This window comes from Stegastes partitus, unplaced genomic scaffold (assembly GCF_000690725.1).
Source record: "Stegastes partitus isolate 25-593 unplaced genomic scaffold, Stegastes_partitus-1.0.2 Scaffold138, whole genome shotgun sequence".
NCBI classification, from domain to species: Eukaryota; Metazoa; Chordata; class Actinopteri; family Pomacentridae; genus Stegastes; species Stegastes partitus.
The window spans coordinates 98,414-113,928 of record NW_007577869.1 but is presented as its reverse complement, the minus strand read 5'-3'; the positions used below and the strand labels follow the sequence as shown (position 1 = coordinate 113,928).

General features: G+C 42.9%; 1 protein-coding gene across 1 annotated transcript in view; it reads left to right on the top strand.

Moving 5' to 3' along the window:
• Positions 1–14,830, top strand: part of tspan18b (tetraspanin 18b) — a 33,470-nt gene extending 18,640 nt beyond the window's left edge. The window contains exons 2-9 of the mRNA XM_008278921.1: positions 1,322–1,405; positions 8,867–8,962; positions 10,107–10,301; positions 10,600–10,674; positions 11,438–11,536; positions 11,786–11,962; positions 12,651–12,734; positions 13,949–14,830. Coding sequence (XP_008277143.1) covers positions 1,403–1,405; positions 8,867–8,962; positions 10,107–10,301; positions 10,600–10,674; positions 11,438–11,536; positions 11,786–11,962; positions 12,651–12,734; positions 13,949–13,996 — 777 coding nt within the window. The 5' untranslated portion in view covers positions 1,322–1,402 and the 3' untranslated portion in view covers positions 13,997–14,830. The remainder of the gene's footprint in view (positions 1–1,321; positions 1,406–8,866; positions 8,963–10,106; positions 10,302–10,599; positions 10,675–11,437; positions 11,537–11,785; positions 11,963–12,650; positions 12,735–13,948) is intronic.
• Positions 14,831–15,515: the final 685 nt, after the last annotated feature.

The window sequence follows — 15,515 nt, the reverse complement described above, 5'->3', positions numbered from 1 at the left end:
GAAGGGATTACAGTGTTGCATCGCCTGAGGATATGTTAGCTAAACCATATGGTGAATATTTTGTAAATGACTCTTTCAACAAGCTGCATATCCTTTGGCTCCCCATGCATGTGTAGCCACCATGGAGATGTTATTGATTCCCCGAGTGTGTCTGGGTTCAGGGCTCCGTGATAAGGGAGTGTATCATTCCAGCGCATCTCCCCACTTCGCAGATTTGTCCGTTTTCCTCACTCAGGCTTTGATTGCCTTTTTCCAGCTGTAATCAGAGCAGGGTATTCTGTATGGGGGAGGGTGCGTCGCTGCCGCTGTCAGTTGGGTTTTGTGTCCCGGTGAATCTGATGTCTGGTGGCAATATGGTGTGTCGGCGGGATGATGTGGCCGGCTCCATCAGCCGGAATACTCCTGGGATATTCTCCATCCCCAGCCGCTGTCAGACTGAGAATACCCAGCCTGTATTTCACCATCTAATGTGGCAAGAGCTGCATGCTGTTCGTGTCTTCGTCGGCAGCTCTCGCCATATTTGATGCTGTAGTTGTCAGTGCCAGTGCTTTGAAACTGGCTCCAAAGTATTGTCAGTCAGAACTGTGCTGCTGACTATTTTTGCACATCGAGGCTGGAATACCAGCAGTTTAATTGGCTCTCATTGCTATATCGTTATTTTCAGCTGGGAGACAGTTGTGGCAAAGCAGTTTAGAAACAGGAAAAAGTTTAAAGCATTTATGCTCATTAGACACACTTGGTTGGAGACGTATCTTACATTGACAGTTAAAGCCAGCAATGTGAGCTAAGAAAGCAAGGTATTCTGCTTTCAGTGAATAATGCATAAGTTCAGACGCTCATCAAGGTCAAGTCAGAAGCTGTGTGAGAAACGTTGGCGTATTGGGTTTTCTAACAAAAGGTAATTAACCAAGTGAGAAGGTACACAGTTTTTAATACCTCAAGGCAGATATTAAAATTTTACCTGCGCTGCACACTGGTCTGCACCACTGCTATTAAAGGCAGTGCATTTTTTTTCATTCTGTCCCTGTTAATTTTGCCTCTCAGCGAAGAGAAGAAATATTCACACAGATAAAACACTGTTGCAGTCTTAGATTAGCGCACTGCTGGGAGCGAGCGCTTCATACATAATAAATGCAAACTCGGTCATTTTAAGTGTCCTAGAATTTTATTTTTTGTGTTTTTAAGCTCCCAGTCTTATTCTGCTCCAGTGAATTACGCACACCGAGACACTTTTCTTTCTCCCTGCCAGCGTTTCACTGTTTATTCATCTCATTAGCTCGGTCTTGACCTGTACTTCTTCTTGTGTGCTTCTGTCCAACAGCCCATGAAAACAGGAGAGGAGAGAAAAGCGAGAGAAGTCACCAGCTTCACCTGAACAAAGACGAGGAACAAGCGGATACACATGGTATGGTTGTATTTTATCTACAAATGTAGCACACGGGATCTAGGGGAGAAAAAAAACTTCTATCTTCAGCATATATTCCTTAGATTTCCTGCAGCATCTGTAATGTGGGGGTGTTGCAATGAATGATTCCCAGCAAATCCAACAGTAATTCCACTTCGGCACACATATGTTAAATCAGGAAGTAAAAAGAGCTTGTTGACAGACTCTTTTCAGTAAGATGCTGACAGCACAGGCTCAAAGCCATTGTTGCCGTCAACAGGAGGCACGGTGCGAGAGCGAGAGCCAGTGCATGACGCCGGCCCTGAGAACAGGCAGACAAGTGCTTTTGTCCCTTTACCATCACAGCAGGCTTGCGCTGGTCTTTGTTAGCCTCTGATTTGCATTGGCATTTGTAACATTAGTATTCCAGGCACGGCTGAGCAGCAGACATGTATAGATTGAAAGGTTAAAGGGGAGTTTAGACCCAGACACATCAGCTGTAATCAGTCATACCACAGAAGCAGAAAAAAACAGCCTAGCAAGTAAATGTGTTACATGTGTAAGCGAGGTGTAAAATTATGGCAAGATTTTTTTTTAAGTGTAGAAGTTCTGACTTCCCTGTTTTACATAATTTTAGTGTTTATTCATGCACTCACCTATAGAGAGAGTGTGCACAAATTGACCTTGCAAACTGCTTACTCAAAGTCTGGCTGTTCCAGAGCTTTCGATTACCCAGTTTTCCTTATCAAACTGAGTTATTCAGTTCTTTGGCTTAAATTGGCTTAAAAGTTGAGGTTTAAATTTATTGTTCAATTTTAATCACTAGGAAATCTTTACATCCACAATTGCATCTGCACATATCATGTAAAAAGTAAGGACTAGAACTGTTCAAACGAGATCCAGGCAGCAGTAAAGTGGAATTTTCCTTTACATTCTGTAATACATTGCGCAATCGTGATTCCAACCCAGCGCGCCCACGACAAAACAGTCTCATAATCACAGAGCTACATTAATAACAACATGCAGTAAAAATGTGCTTCCGTTGTAGCAAATTACTAGGCGCGATAAAAGAGTCATGTATTTTCTGCTCCACTGTTCATGCAACGGCATTAACACACTCACTTCTATGAACTTGTTATTTGCAATGGGGCCTCAAATATATGTGGTTATCTCTTTCATCTGAGGCTCCGACAAAAACACAAACATTCACACGCTTTATCCTCAAGGCTCCGTTTTGATCTTTGCCTTACGTTTGAAACTCCAGCCTGTAACACAAAGTAGGCTACACTGTTGTTTTTGCTGTTTTTCATTTTTCTGAACTTTCACTGAGTTTCTGAAGGGTTCGGATGTGTGTGTGTGTGTGTGTGTGCTGTATCAGTAAGTGATAAAACAGCTTTTAGGCTTTCTACACGGGGGAACTAGCTGTATTCAAACTAACATATGGCCTTGCAAAAGGGTGTGAGTGATGGCTCATTAGACAAATGGCTGGCCAAGCTGTCCCCCATGCCGTAAAGTGCTCGGCTCTGCTCCCCTTTGTTTTCTAACAGGAACTAGTGCTAAGTGGAGATGCCAAACACTCTTCTGCAGACAAAGGCCACTCTCACCCCATATCCGGGTTGCCGTAGAGACCAGAGTCCCTTTTGGAGGCCTGGAAAGATTCCAGCCCGTGCTGGAAAAAAAAAAAAAACAATCCCACCAGAAATTGTGTTTTCCAGTCATAAGAAAATCACAAGTGATTATTTGTTTCATGTTTCTGTTTCTTTGCCAGGGCTTGTTTACACGGGAGCACTTGTGTGTTGAAATCAGTGTGTATTTTGTGCTCCTGTGCATGTTTTTCCTTCCAAGTGACCTTTTTTTTCTTTCTTTTTTTTCTGATCCCCTGAGGCTGAAATTGTTATCTCTCCTAAAATATCCCATTGTGTACGTCTGCCGAGGCCATCTGCGATGTACACTAAAGATTCAGAGATTTGACAGAGACAACAACCTTGACTGCTACAGCGGTTAAGACAAAGCAAACCAATTTGAACATCATCAACATTTTAATTGTCTCTCGCCTGAGGGTCAAATTAGAGTTGTTGAGATCATCGATTGGAATTTTCAAACTTTTGGTTAAGTGAGGAGCTGATATCGATTCCACTCTGGACTCTGACTTACTAAAGGAAGACTTATCTTTCTGGAACATGCGAAATAACTCGGTGAAGTCAAAAAGACACAAGTAAAAATGCAGGGAAATAATTCCCCTTGTTGTCACAGAAATGATTGAGTATTTAGGTCTGAATTGAGTTATAAGTAATTTTTGTGGAAAGCCCCGGAGGCAGTGTGTCATCCTCCAAAACGCCGCGTGGGAAAAGCCCTGGCTGAGTCCAAACAGGCGGCCGTGCAGAAGTGTTTATGTGTTCATTGTGTGCTGCTACCACATGCCCTCACTGCCAGACAACCAGTGGTCTAAGAGCTGTAACTCCAGGGGATCAATGCATCATTGACCATGTTCCTGGACCTGGTATTGATCCATCCCCGCGCAGCCAGTTTGTATCTTCACTCAGCCAGATAGAGGTGCCGAAACAATTAAGTGAAAGTCTCTGCTGTGAGAGAGAGCGAGGATCACACACACACTAGTGTTCAATAGAGGCCCAAATCTGCTCATCTCAATCACATGTCCTCTGCTCAAGTTGGCTATAGAGAAGTTATCAGTGCCCTTCCACCGTCCAATCTTTCTAATCGAAGGAGCTGGAGAATCGATTTCACTGTAGGAGTATGAGCAACTGTTAGTACTGAGCTGGCTGTGTGCCCAGTAGGGATGTCAGGAATGTGGCCTGCAGTGATGTTGACAACACATGGTCAGTCTGTTTCTGACTGTGCAGTTGTTCATTCTGGGAGACTTCTCTAGTTAATCAGCCTGTTGTTCAGGAGTGTGTCAGCTGCCTGGTCAGAGGACTTCTGCCTTTTGGGATTCACACAATATCATTTTAAAGTGAACAGATCAGGAGAGCGCCGCTCACCGGCTCAGATAAAAACTGCTCTGGATTCACAGCACGTATTGGAACAATGGAATGAAATGATAAATTGCTTTGCAAGATGGAGCGAATTCATCAGAGACTGTCCGCATTTTGTGGTGAAATAGCATTGGCCGTAATGTGCAGCGGCTGATAATGTTCACCAATCATATATGTGTACCGTGAAAACTCATTAAGTTAAGCTTGCCTGGGGCTGGACTATTTATATGTGTCCACCTGAGCATCTAAGCAGCATTTGCACCTTTGCTAAAGCTTAGCAGGTTCCCAAATTTCCTCACCCAGCTGAGTTTCTGCGCTTTGCTCTCTGTGTGAGCTACACCCACACACATTGTGAGCTGGGTTGGCTTTGAGCTACTTTTGTACACTTTCTCTCTGTGGTTGTTCCCTGTTGTCTGCAAGCTGTATGCCCTCTAAAGCAGCATACAGTGCTATAGCTGCTTAGCATTCAGTACACTTCAAAGCTCCTCAGTGTGACAGCACAGCCCAGGGCTCATTCTCTCCTAATTGGAGGTTCATTAAGGGACATGGTGTGCCTCAGGGGAATCCTGTTCATTGCCAGAGGAGCCTGTCTTTATTCGGATTTTGGGGTGTTTGCTTGCTGTGGCTGATTTAGGAAGTCATGGAGAAATATGAAAATGGGTTTTTAATTGAGATAAAGGGTGATGCGGCATGTGCAGTCCCTTAGTGTCATTGTCAGAGGGTATTAGCACGCGCACAGAGAGCTTCAGTGGCATACAGGGGATGGCAAGATGCACCTGCTCCAGCTGCATGGGCGAGCTCGGGGACAAATGTGCCGTCCCCAGAGTTCAATTACAGGTGATCATTTAGAGGGTCAATGACATTTAAAGGGGTCAAGCTTCAATCCTCAAAATCTCAAGAGGATTTCAGTATTAATAATTATTTGTTATGCAGGCTCATGCTCAAGATGAAGTGAAGGGGCTGGTTATGTGGGGGGTTTGGCGAGCAGCCGTTTGGCAAGGAGCAGACACAGTGTCCTTGTCGTTCTGATCCATTCGTCCAAGGCGGTGGCTAGCGGAGCAAGGGAATATGGACTCACTTCATTAATCGTGCTGAAAGTGACATGTTCAAGGGGAACCACCCAAGGCTGTGCTATTAATATATGAAGCGTTCTCAATGTGGGTCTATGTCTTCCTTATCTTTTAATTACAGTGAGTTGACACAACCGTAATGGTTGATCGTGTAGATGCCGGCCAAACAGACCTCTGGTTTTCTGAGTTAAGCATGAAAAAGGACCTGTAGCAATGTTTCAGAATTCCTCACGCTCATACTGAGAAGAATGTAGGTCAAATGAGTTTGTCCTCATTACAGAGCTCTGGCTTCTGTTGGTACTGTGAAGTTGATTTTGGATCAGTTCTCATTAATTCACCATCAAACTCAACCATGTCGACCTCCAGCCAGCTCTCGCTGTGGAGCTTCACCAAGACATCAGTCAGTCTCACCCTCCGTCTTCACCAAGAGTAAACAATGGGATCTTAGTGCTGTGCAGTGTTTTATGATGTCAGTAAGAGGGGATGCTGCAGACATAGATGGAGTTGGCATTTACTGGTTACCTCAGGGCAGAGTCTGCCACTTAGATTGTCAGATTGAGGACATACAGTATTTCCTCCTAACAAACACATTGTCTCCAAGCAGTGTGGCATTCTTTACTGCTGTGTGTGTGTGTGTGTGTGTGTGTCGCATGGGTTTATATTGGGTGGATTTTGCTAGTCTGAAAAAACACAATGCCACACAACTCGTTATTTTAACACATTGCTAGCTTAGCAAAACAGCACACCTGAGGAGGATCTGCCTTTAATCCAGTGGCAGTTTATCAAAGTTGTTGTAAGGCTGCAGCTCCTGGGGTGTGAACCATGTTTCCCTTGTCTACATAATATACTCTGCAGAATATTCAAAGAGACTTAATGGCCTGATCTCTACGGCTGGGCTGTGATCGATGAGAACCTGCAATCCCACGGGAGTCATGGGAAAGACCAGTTTGTTTACGTTGCACTTTCTCCGGGGTCTCTGTGGCAGTTTGATTTATACTATGCTGGTTTGCACCATCGGCTTGTTATTGGGAACCTGGCGAGGCCTTGTACAGTAAAGGCCATTTCATCCTTAAGCACTCAATGCATTTTAATGCATAAAAGAAAATTGGCTCAGGATCTGACAGTTGGTTTGACCCTGAGTTGGGAGCGAAGAGCAAACGGGTGAAGCTGGAAAAGAAATCAGACATTTTGTTTGGAGAATAAGAAGTGAGCTGTGCCCTGAGAGTTTTTCCAGCCGACCTCTTCCTCCCCCTCCTCGTTCCTCCTCTTCATCCCCTGCTCCAGTAAATACAGTTTGCGCTCTTCACAGGGGCCCGGGATTGACAGTGGAGGGCTGGAGGGATGAGAACAGGCCATTTCTGGTGCTTTTCTCTGCGACTGTAATGTATGCAAATCTCAATTAAGACCTCCTGTGCCCTCATTAGGCCTTTCAGTGGGGCTTAGGAAAGGGAGGGGTTAATTAAAACCCTTCTCGGGCAAAGAGGCTGTTGGTTGCTCTCAGAGTACCACTAGGAGGGTAATCAATACCTAAGCATATCATTATGATTTACAGAAAGTGTTTAACCATAGCTCTAAATCAATTTCCTGGGTCTGGGGAGGAAAGGGAAAAAATAATAAGCCCCCCGGCTGGTGAGGAAAAGTTCTTAGTCTACGTTAACTCACTCCCCCACAGCAGACAAAGACTCCCTTCATATCTTTAGTATTGTTCAATTTTATTGTCACGGCAACTTACACAAGCATACAATGAGGGGGAAAAAAAAGCTCTTTCCGGAGCTCACAGCACATTAAAATTAGAAGCAGGATGAAAAACAAACCAGTGCATGCATGCTGTTTTATAAGAAAAACAGATTAGAAAAGGATAGGGGTTCTGGATGAATTATTCAAACAATTTCTATACTTCCCTGTAAAATAATTGCACCGGCAGCTGAACAGTCTCGTGTCAGGCAGAGGTTTGGGGAGGTTATGGTTTATTTTCACTAAAAAATGTACATTTCTAAGTGGATTGTGTGCAGTATAGAGGTCACAGGGTCAAGGAAGAATCCCATTTGAGCGACAGCAGAGCCCCTTCAAAGACAGGCAGGAATCAAACCTGGCATCGATCATATTCCTTCTGCCTCAGTGAAGCAGCGAGGAGTCCTCTGACAGCATATCTAGCAGTGGAAAGACTGCCTACAGATTATGAGATTACATCTGACGGATGTGCTGGAAAAGTCCAGACAAAAGGAGTTAAAGGAAAGCATTTTAAGTTTTGTTTTATTTTTTTCAGTTTAGAGGTGGCAATGTGTAGTTGTATAAACCTATTTACAATTCCTCGGAGAAATCGCTTTCTAATCCGCTTGTTACCCAGCCTCAATCCTGGCTATCACTATGGGAAAGCAAATTAATAATCAGAAGTACAAAGCAAAGAGCGCCGGTTCATTTCTGCCAAATAATTAATTTTCTTCCTTCACTGAGACTGCAATTATAGCTGCCCAACAGATTGTTTCCACTTCAGTTTTTGCAGAATATGTGCAGATAATTCCTTAGACAGTTCCTATCCTCCCTGAGGGGAAAATCTTGTTCATTTGCAGTTTGAAAGGTTAAACATTTGCTTCGATGAAGGCTTTGTGGTGCATCACATAATATATATATATATATATACGTACACACTAGGTGTACAGGGTCATGGATACTGAGGCGAACGTGTTGTCTCCTAATGCAGGAGAGGTGTTCTTCATTAACCAGGAGTGCTTCCAGGACGGGCCTTCATCAAGGAAAGTGTGTTCATGTCAGAGAGCAGGTTGGCTGACGGGAGCACAGGGCTCCTGCCTCTCATTACATTAAGAAGAAGAAGAAGAAGCTCTGTAGTAAAGGCCATGTCTTGTCGGTTAATGCACAAGGAACCCCAGTCAGGACTCATATCCGTAAAACGCTCAGAGATAGACACCCTCTCGTGTCACACTGAACCCAGAGACACCATTTGTCCAGAGACAGAAAAGTGCTGATGGGAAGTCTGGCCATCTGACTGCAGAAGAGCATTTTAAAATTAAATAACTTATGAAATTGTGTGGTAAGGTGAGTTGGCTGACATTATGTTGCCCAAACTTGTAGTTACTCAGGGACTTTTGAGAAACTGTAGCTGGTACAGTGTGCCTAAGGGGACAGCACAAGGATTTTCATCTGAAATTGGACCAAATCAGCTGACAGGCTTGTGTGTGTATGTGTGTGTACATGTCTGTGTGTGTGTGTGTGTGTGCGCGTTGTATGTTTGACTGGCAGAACCCATTAAAAATGTGAGCAGGTTTCTGCAGAGTATCATTTTCTTGGCAGTTTCAACTTAATGCCCATCCAGGGTGCAGAAAAGTGGGAATACCGTGAGCATTTGGCAGGATTCATTAAGTGGCACATTTTATGTTGTGTTTTATGTTGTTTTCTTTCAGGGGCAGGGAGAGGCTTCAGCACGAGGGACCACCATGGAGGGGGACTGCCTCAGCTGCATCAAGTACCTCATGTTTGTCTTCAATTTCCTGATCTTTGTAAGTATTTTTCATCTCATTCTCAAAGACACTTAATCTGGCTATCTCTGAAGTTAGTGTCAATCTAATGATTTAAGATGGGCTTTTGGCCGCTCCCTGCCTGACTGACTAATGGACCCACATTTGCATTTCATTAGATGAAGCAATCTTGATTCTATCAAATTCTCTTTTGATTAAATTTTAGTGTGCTGACACACATCTGAGGCACACTGTGCCATGTGGAGTTTGTGACTGGCACCTGAGTTTATCAGTCTTGATCAGACAATCAAGGGTAATCCTGTTAGTCTGAGCTCGTAAAGGGGGGAGGGTCACAGTTAGAAGGTTTGTCTCTTTTCCTGCTTTATTAAGCGCAACCAAACCGTTTAGAGACTCTGCTCAGATGTGGTTGTTCAAGGTGGGGTAATAATGCAACCAGCAGAGCAAAGAATGAACTTGGCTGTTAGCATCACTCAGTAACAACCACTGGTTTTTCACAGCTTTTTGTGTGTTTGTGTGTGTGTGTGTGTGTGTGTGTGTGTGTGTGTGTGTGTGTCTGTCTGTCTATGGCCATTTCACACTCATGTAACTCCACAGCAATTTTAAAGCCCACAGCTTTCAAAATGGCTGCCTCCTCTCCTCATACCACAACCTCTCTGCTGAGTTGAAGTGCTCCTCATTTGCACAAGCCCAGGTCTCTGCCTGTGACAGGAGGAAGGGGATTGTGGCAGAAATGTTGGAGGCTCAGATCTCTTCCCCCTACCTCAATACCTTCTTTTCCTAATCACATGAGTCACCCTACAGTGGCTGCAGATAGGGTTTTAGTGAAAGGGAGGATGGGGAGTGGATGGAAGCTGCTGTGCATTTCTTTAGCAGGTTGGGGGGTTAGCTGAAGCAGGGTAGATATCTACACCCACACTCCCTCAAAGGCACTGTGGCTCTCTAAATATCAGCCTTTTATCTCACCCTCAACTCTCAGGCCAACCTTTCCAACCATTTGCATTACATACATGTGGAATAAAAGAACATTTCCACCATATGGCCTCTTGTTGAATGTTTTCTGCATTACTCGGGGTATCAAGATATATCCTGAGTTGCTATTACTGTTTTAAAAAGTAGATGATTTATGTTTAGTCTAACCAGTCTCTTCTTCTCTGTTTTCTCTCAGCTAGGGGGCTCTTTCCTCCTGGGAGTGGGAGTGTGGGTGCTGGTGGACCCCACGGGATTCAGGGAAATTGTTGCAGCCAACCCCCTGCTATTCACCGGTGTCTACATCATTCTGGGCATGGGAGGCATGCTCTTTCTTCTGGGCTTCCTGGGCTGCTGCGGAGCGATCCGCGAGAACAAGTGTCTGCTCCTCTTTGTGAGTCGACCGACAAATTTGAAATGCTGTTCTGTTACTGATCTTGTTTGTGTGCGTGTGTGGTGATTATTCCGTCTGTCAGTTTTTGGACTGCCGTGCTTGAAACAGAAAGCCAAAAGAGCAAAATGCCCCCTCTATTCGCCTTTGTGCCTCGAGCCTCATGAATTGTTAATGCTGAGTGAAGCGGGCACAGCCAGAATGTGATTTTTAGAGACTGACATGCACTTTTTCTGACACTCATCCACCTTGCCAACCTCTCTCTCACTCACTCTGCTGCCTTTTTTTTGTCTCATTACAGTTCTTCATGCTCATCCTCCTCATCTTCTTAGCGGAGCTGGCTGCTGCCATCCTGGCCTTCATATTCCGGGAGCATGTAAGTTGCCTCAGTATTCACTCCACCATTGATTGCAAGTGTCCGCTGGGGCTGGGTGTCAAAACTCAAGGTTCAGATTTATATTCTGCTTTGCTCATTTTTTGACCTGACGGGTTCTTTTTAAATGCTAATTCTGCTGTTTTACTCCACAGAATTTTACAGTTCTTGAATGATTGTTGGAACTTAATGCAGCACTGCAGTCCTGAAACAATGCAACACTCATGATGGACATCTCCAAATTAAGAATTCAGTGCAACAACCAGAAATATCTTTTTCCCCTGCATTCTTCTTCCTTCAAAAACCTGCCACCTACATTACCCACAATGCATCCCGACCACCAACTGTTTGCTTGGAGATTTAGCAGCTAATGTAGCCTTGAGTCACTAGCCCCAGGCAGAGATGTGTAGCGGGCTACTGGTGAGCTCACTTCTTTCGAATTCTGCACCTCCAGATTTTTGGGTTGTTTTTTTTTTTTCATTTTCAAACATCTTTTTTCGTCCCAACCCATCTTGCCTCAAGTTACACCACTTGAGGCAGTTCCTCAGACTTCCAGCTGCTCCCTCTGGAGCTACAAAAGCCTTTATACATTTTTCACATATTATGCAGCAGTGCTATCCAAGACCTGTAAACAGTCTTTGATGTGTAAAATTGGTGCAGTTCCTTGTTAAAATGACACCCAGCCCGAGGCTCCACTGATGCTATCTGAAGTAATAGATATTATCTCTATCACACTAACCCGTGTTCTCGCTGGCTGTTGCTTTAGCTGACCAGAGAGTACTTCACCAAGGAGCTGAAGAGACATTATCAGGGCTACAACAACAGTGACGTCTTCACCTCCACATGGAATGCCATCATGACTACAGTAAGGCCACATGGCAAAGAGCTTTCATAGTGCAGCTTTTACCAACTCATCGCCTCCACCAACAGTCTGTGGAAACAGGAAAATTTACAACCAGGCGTCAGGGGACTATATTTTATAGATAAATCCTAGACATTTAGGTCAATATTCATGCTGGATTGGTGCACGCACACAGTGGACCACAGGCCAGTGCACAAATAGGCACTCTGCAATAAGGGCTTCTTCTCCTATTCTCTGCTCTCCTCCCTTCAGTTTGACTGCTGTGGGGTGAACAGCCCAGAGGATTTTAAGGACAGCCTGTTCAGGATGATCAACCCAAATCATATGGTGCCAGAAGCCTGCTGCCAGCGTGCCAGTCAGACCGGGGAGCTGGTCTACATCAGCCAGGAGCAGTGCTTATCAGGCAGTATGATGTTTCGCAATAACAAGGTAACTTCTGACATTCACTGTGTCAACCTCTCTCTCTCTCTCTCTCTCTCTATCTCTCTCTCCCCCTCCTTCCAAACCACCTCCAGCCTTAATTAGAGCAGAAGACGGTTGAGGGGTGACATCCAGGGACTAGCTGACTCCTCCATGGCTGATTAGTGCTTTTTCTGTGTTTTGGGTGTCATGGGAGGCCATCTTACTATGTAGCAACACATGCAGACACCAGTGCATGCATGTGTGTGTGTTTATGCATGTAGACGTGGGTGAATCAGAATTTTTGTGAGGGTTACATGTGTGCAAAAATAGAGGACAGCAAGTATATAAATATGTGAAAATTAGATGTGCTTCGCAGTTAAATGCATGCACACCCACATCCCTGCTTCAAGCCTTGAGTGTAATTACAGTGAAAGCTGATAGGAAGAGGTTTTTACTGTACTGTCCACCTGTTGTTTTTCAATCATTAGAACAATGAGAGATATCCGCAGAGTGCGGCTCTCTCTGTTCATTCACACAAAGAACTCTCATTAAAAAGCAGTGAGGCTGGAGGCCCTGCTTCCCACTCATTCAGCCAGGCCTTTGTTCAAAGCCTCACTCAATTGAAGCTGTGATGTTACTTTAATTGTCTCTGTAATTCTGCAAGTTTATAGCCTATTGATTCTCTGCTAAGCGTCGTTTCTTTGTGTGTCCACAGGGCTGTTACTCTGCAGTAGTTGACTACTTTGAACTGTACATCTACGTGGCTGGAGCCTTGGCCATTGTGGTGCTAACCATTGAGGTATGAGGGTGTTTAAAATATGCAGCTTTTTCTTTTCTTCTCAAATGACCTGAATATTCATTTCAGAAATGTGCAATTCTGCATTAACCTAAGGCTATTTTCCTGAATATGTTGGTGTTATTGGAAAGCTCTTTGTATGGCAAGATCTCCATCTTGTGGTGAAACGTGGTGTCACAGGAACAGACATGTAACTGGGCTGCCTTGTCAGGGGTTTTTTTTTGTTTGTTTGTTGTTGTTTTTTTACTGGTTACAGGCATGTCTCTTTTTCACTTATATACAGATCTCTTTTCCAACATGCATCTCAGAAGAATCTGACCTCCAAAATACACTAATGTATCCAAAACTGTTAAATCACATCTCAGTATCAACTTGTCTACCGACTGACACTGTCTGTGTTTGACTCCATAAAATTCTGCTACTCATAACACCATGACCTACAAAACATTAACCAATGATAGCATTACAATTATTATTATTATTATTATTTATTATGGTGCATAAACCAAGATTCTATTACAATGAAGAGAATATAAATGTACTAACTTACAGTATGATAGAATAGTTATTTTATTGATCCTTTTACAGGAAATTGCTTTGGTACAGCAGCTATATTAGAAAAAACACAGACAACCCCACAAGACACCCGACACTGAAGGCACGCATAAAATATAAAACAAAATATACAATATAAAATGAAAATAAGATAAATAAATAGGTACCCAGTGTGCAAATGTTAGACTGTGCAAAGATGGATTTTAAAAACGTATGTACATAAAGTGTCATAGTTATGCAGTCATGTGGTTTTTATTGCACATGATTACATCAGAGATACTGCAATGTGCTTCAGTAGGTGTTACTTATATGTATTCCTGAAGTAATTCCAATAAAGTAGCACAATACTAGGCTCCAACCCCCCGCGATCCTAATGAGGATTAAGCGGTATATAGATAATGGCTGAATTTAATGTTGCAAATGTTGCCAGTGTGCTTATTTGTTGCATTTTATGTCAAAGCAACGAAGACCAAAGTTGCAAATCGCTCTACAATAAGAACTTATAATAAAGTAATACGAACAGATGCCACAAGACAACAGTTACCATCTGTTAGGAAAAAGCCAAATGAAAAAACTGGAACAAAAAAAAAAAACATGAATGCAATGATTATGAACAATCGATGTCTTTGAGTGTACTAATAATTTCTTTTTTCCTTCCTCAGCTTTTTGCCATGGTCTTTGCAATGTGTCTCTTCAGGGGAATCCAGTAGAGCTGCTCCATCTGTGAACTTCTTTTTTTTTTTTAAGTTAAAAAAAAAAAAAGGGAATTCAGGAGAAAAGAACAAAGCGGACATTTGTAAATTTGTGGATCTCTTTTTCTATTGGCTAACTGGTAAAAAGAAAAACCAAACTCTTGTACTTCTCAGCTGGACTTTTGAGGTACTGGGTGGCAAAAAAAAAAAAAACACATAGACACACACACAAACCATTGAGAGAGTGGGAGATCAAAGACAAAACTGATGTAAAAAGATTTGTGTGTAAAGTGGAAACAGTAATTTGTGGACCAGGTCTAGCACAGACTGGGTGTATCGTGGACCGGGGATGAGGACCAGGTGAAGCCTGAGCAGAAGGCACTGCACTGACTTTTGGATGAAGAATATTTATATTAAGTAAAGTTGGCTTAACTGTAAAAATTGTGTTTCATGTACACTCTGGTCGTTACCCTCTACCCTTTCATACTGTATACTGTAACAAACTCCCTTCCTCCACATGCCTTTTTTACAGCCACACTTCTTCAATGCTGTATTATATAAGCTGTGTGTGTGTGTGTGTGTGTGCGCGTGTGTGTGTGGGTGCGTGCGTGTGTGTGTACATACTGGATGCTTGTTATGAATGTGTATGAACTCGTTTGTGAGCCTGTGAGCTTGTGGCTCTCCGTGACCCCTCCCGAGCTTGAACGCCAACAACTCTAATTCTTTTTTCTGTTTGTATGGTGACGTTTATTGCATTAGTGGTTATATGTGGTTTTAGGTGGTGAAATGTATGTGTATGCATTTGTATTAGATTCTTGAAAAGTCAGTCACATAAATGGCATTTTAAATGATTGTTCTTGTGTGTTCCTTAAACTTAATGCACAATTTGACATCATTTTTATAAAAAACAATTAACCCCATTTATAGTAATCCTCATGATTAATGATAATGCATCCTTGCATGATGGAAACAAGGTTGTGCAAGATTGATTTTGTTTATCCACCTTGCACAACCAAGATCAATGTCATTTTTATTCATTAATGACACTGTTTGACACAAAAGGAAAAAAAAATCCATTGTCATTTTTCTGCGTTTTTTCAGGCTCTGTGGTAAAATACATTTTCTAATTAAATTTTCAAACAAAAATAGCCTATTTGTCATAAATGACAGTTATACATCTCCTGCATGGGTCTATTTCTCTATGAAATCATTGTTCTTTGTCACACCTTCTTGACATTTGAGGTATTGAAACACAAAGGATGGGTGGTTTAATTTGCTGATGAGCCAAAGCGTAATAAAATGCCATTAGCGTCCACATATGGCCCTTGGTGTCATTGTTGTAATGAAATCAATCTCACCTCGAATGCCTTGGTGCATTGATTTTTTTTCCCTGCTAAATGAGATTATAAGATGATAAATGTGAACAGCATATAATGCGAAAAGGAAAGGCATGACTTTAAAATGCCTGTGGAAACTGATCAATTGCAGCAGTTTCAGCAAATGGCAGAGGGAAGAAATCAAAGAAAATCTAACAAAA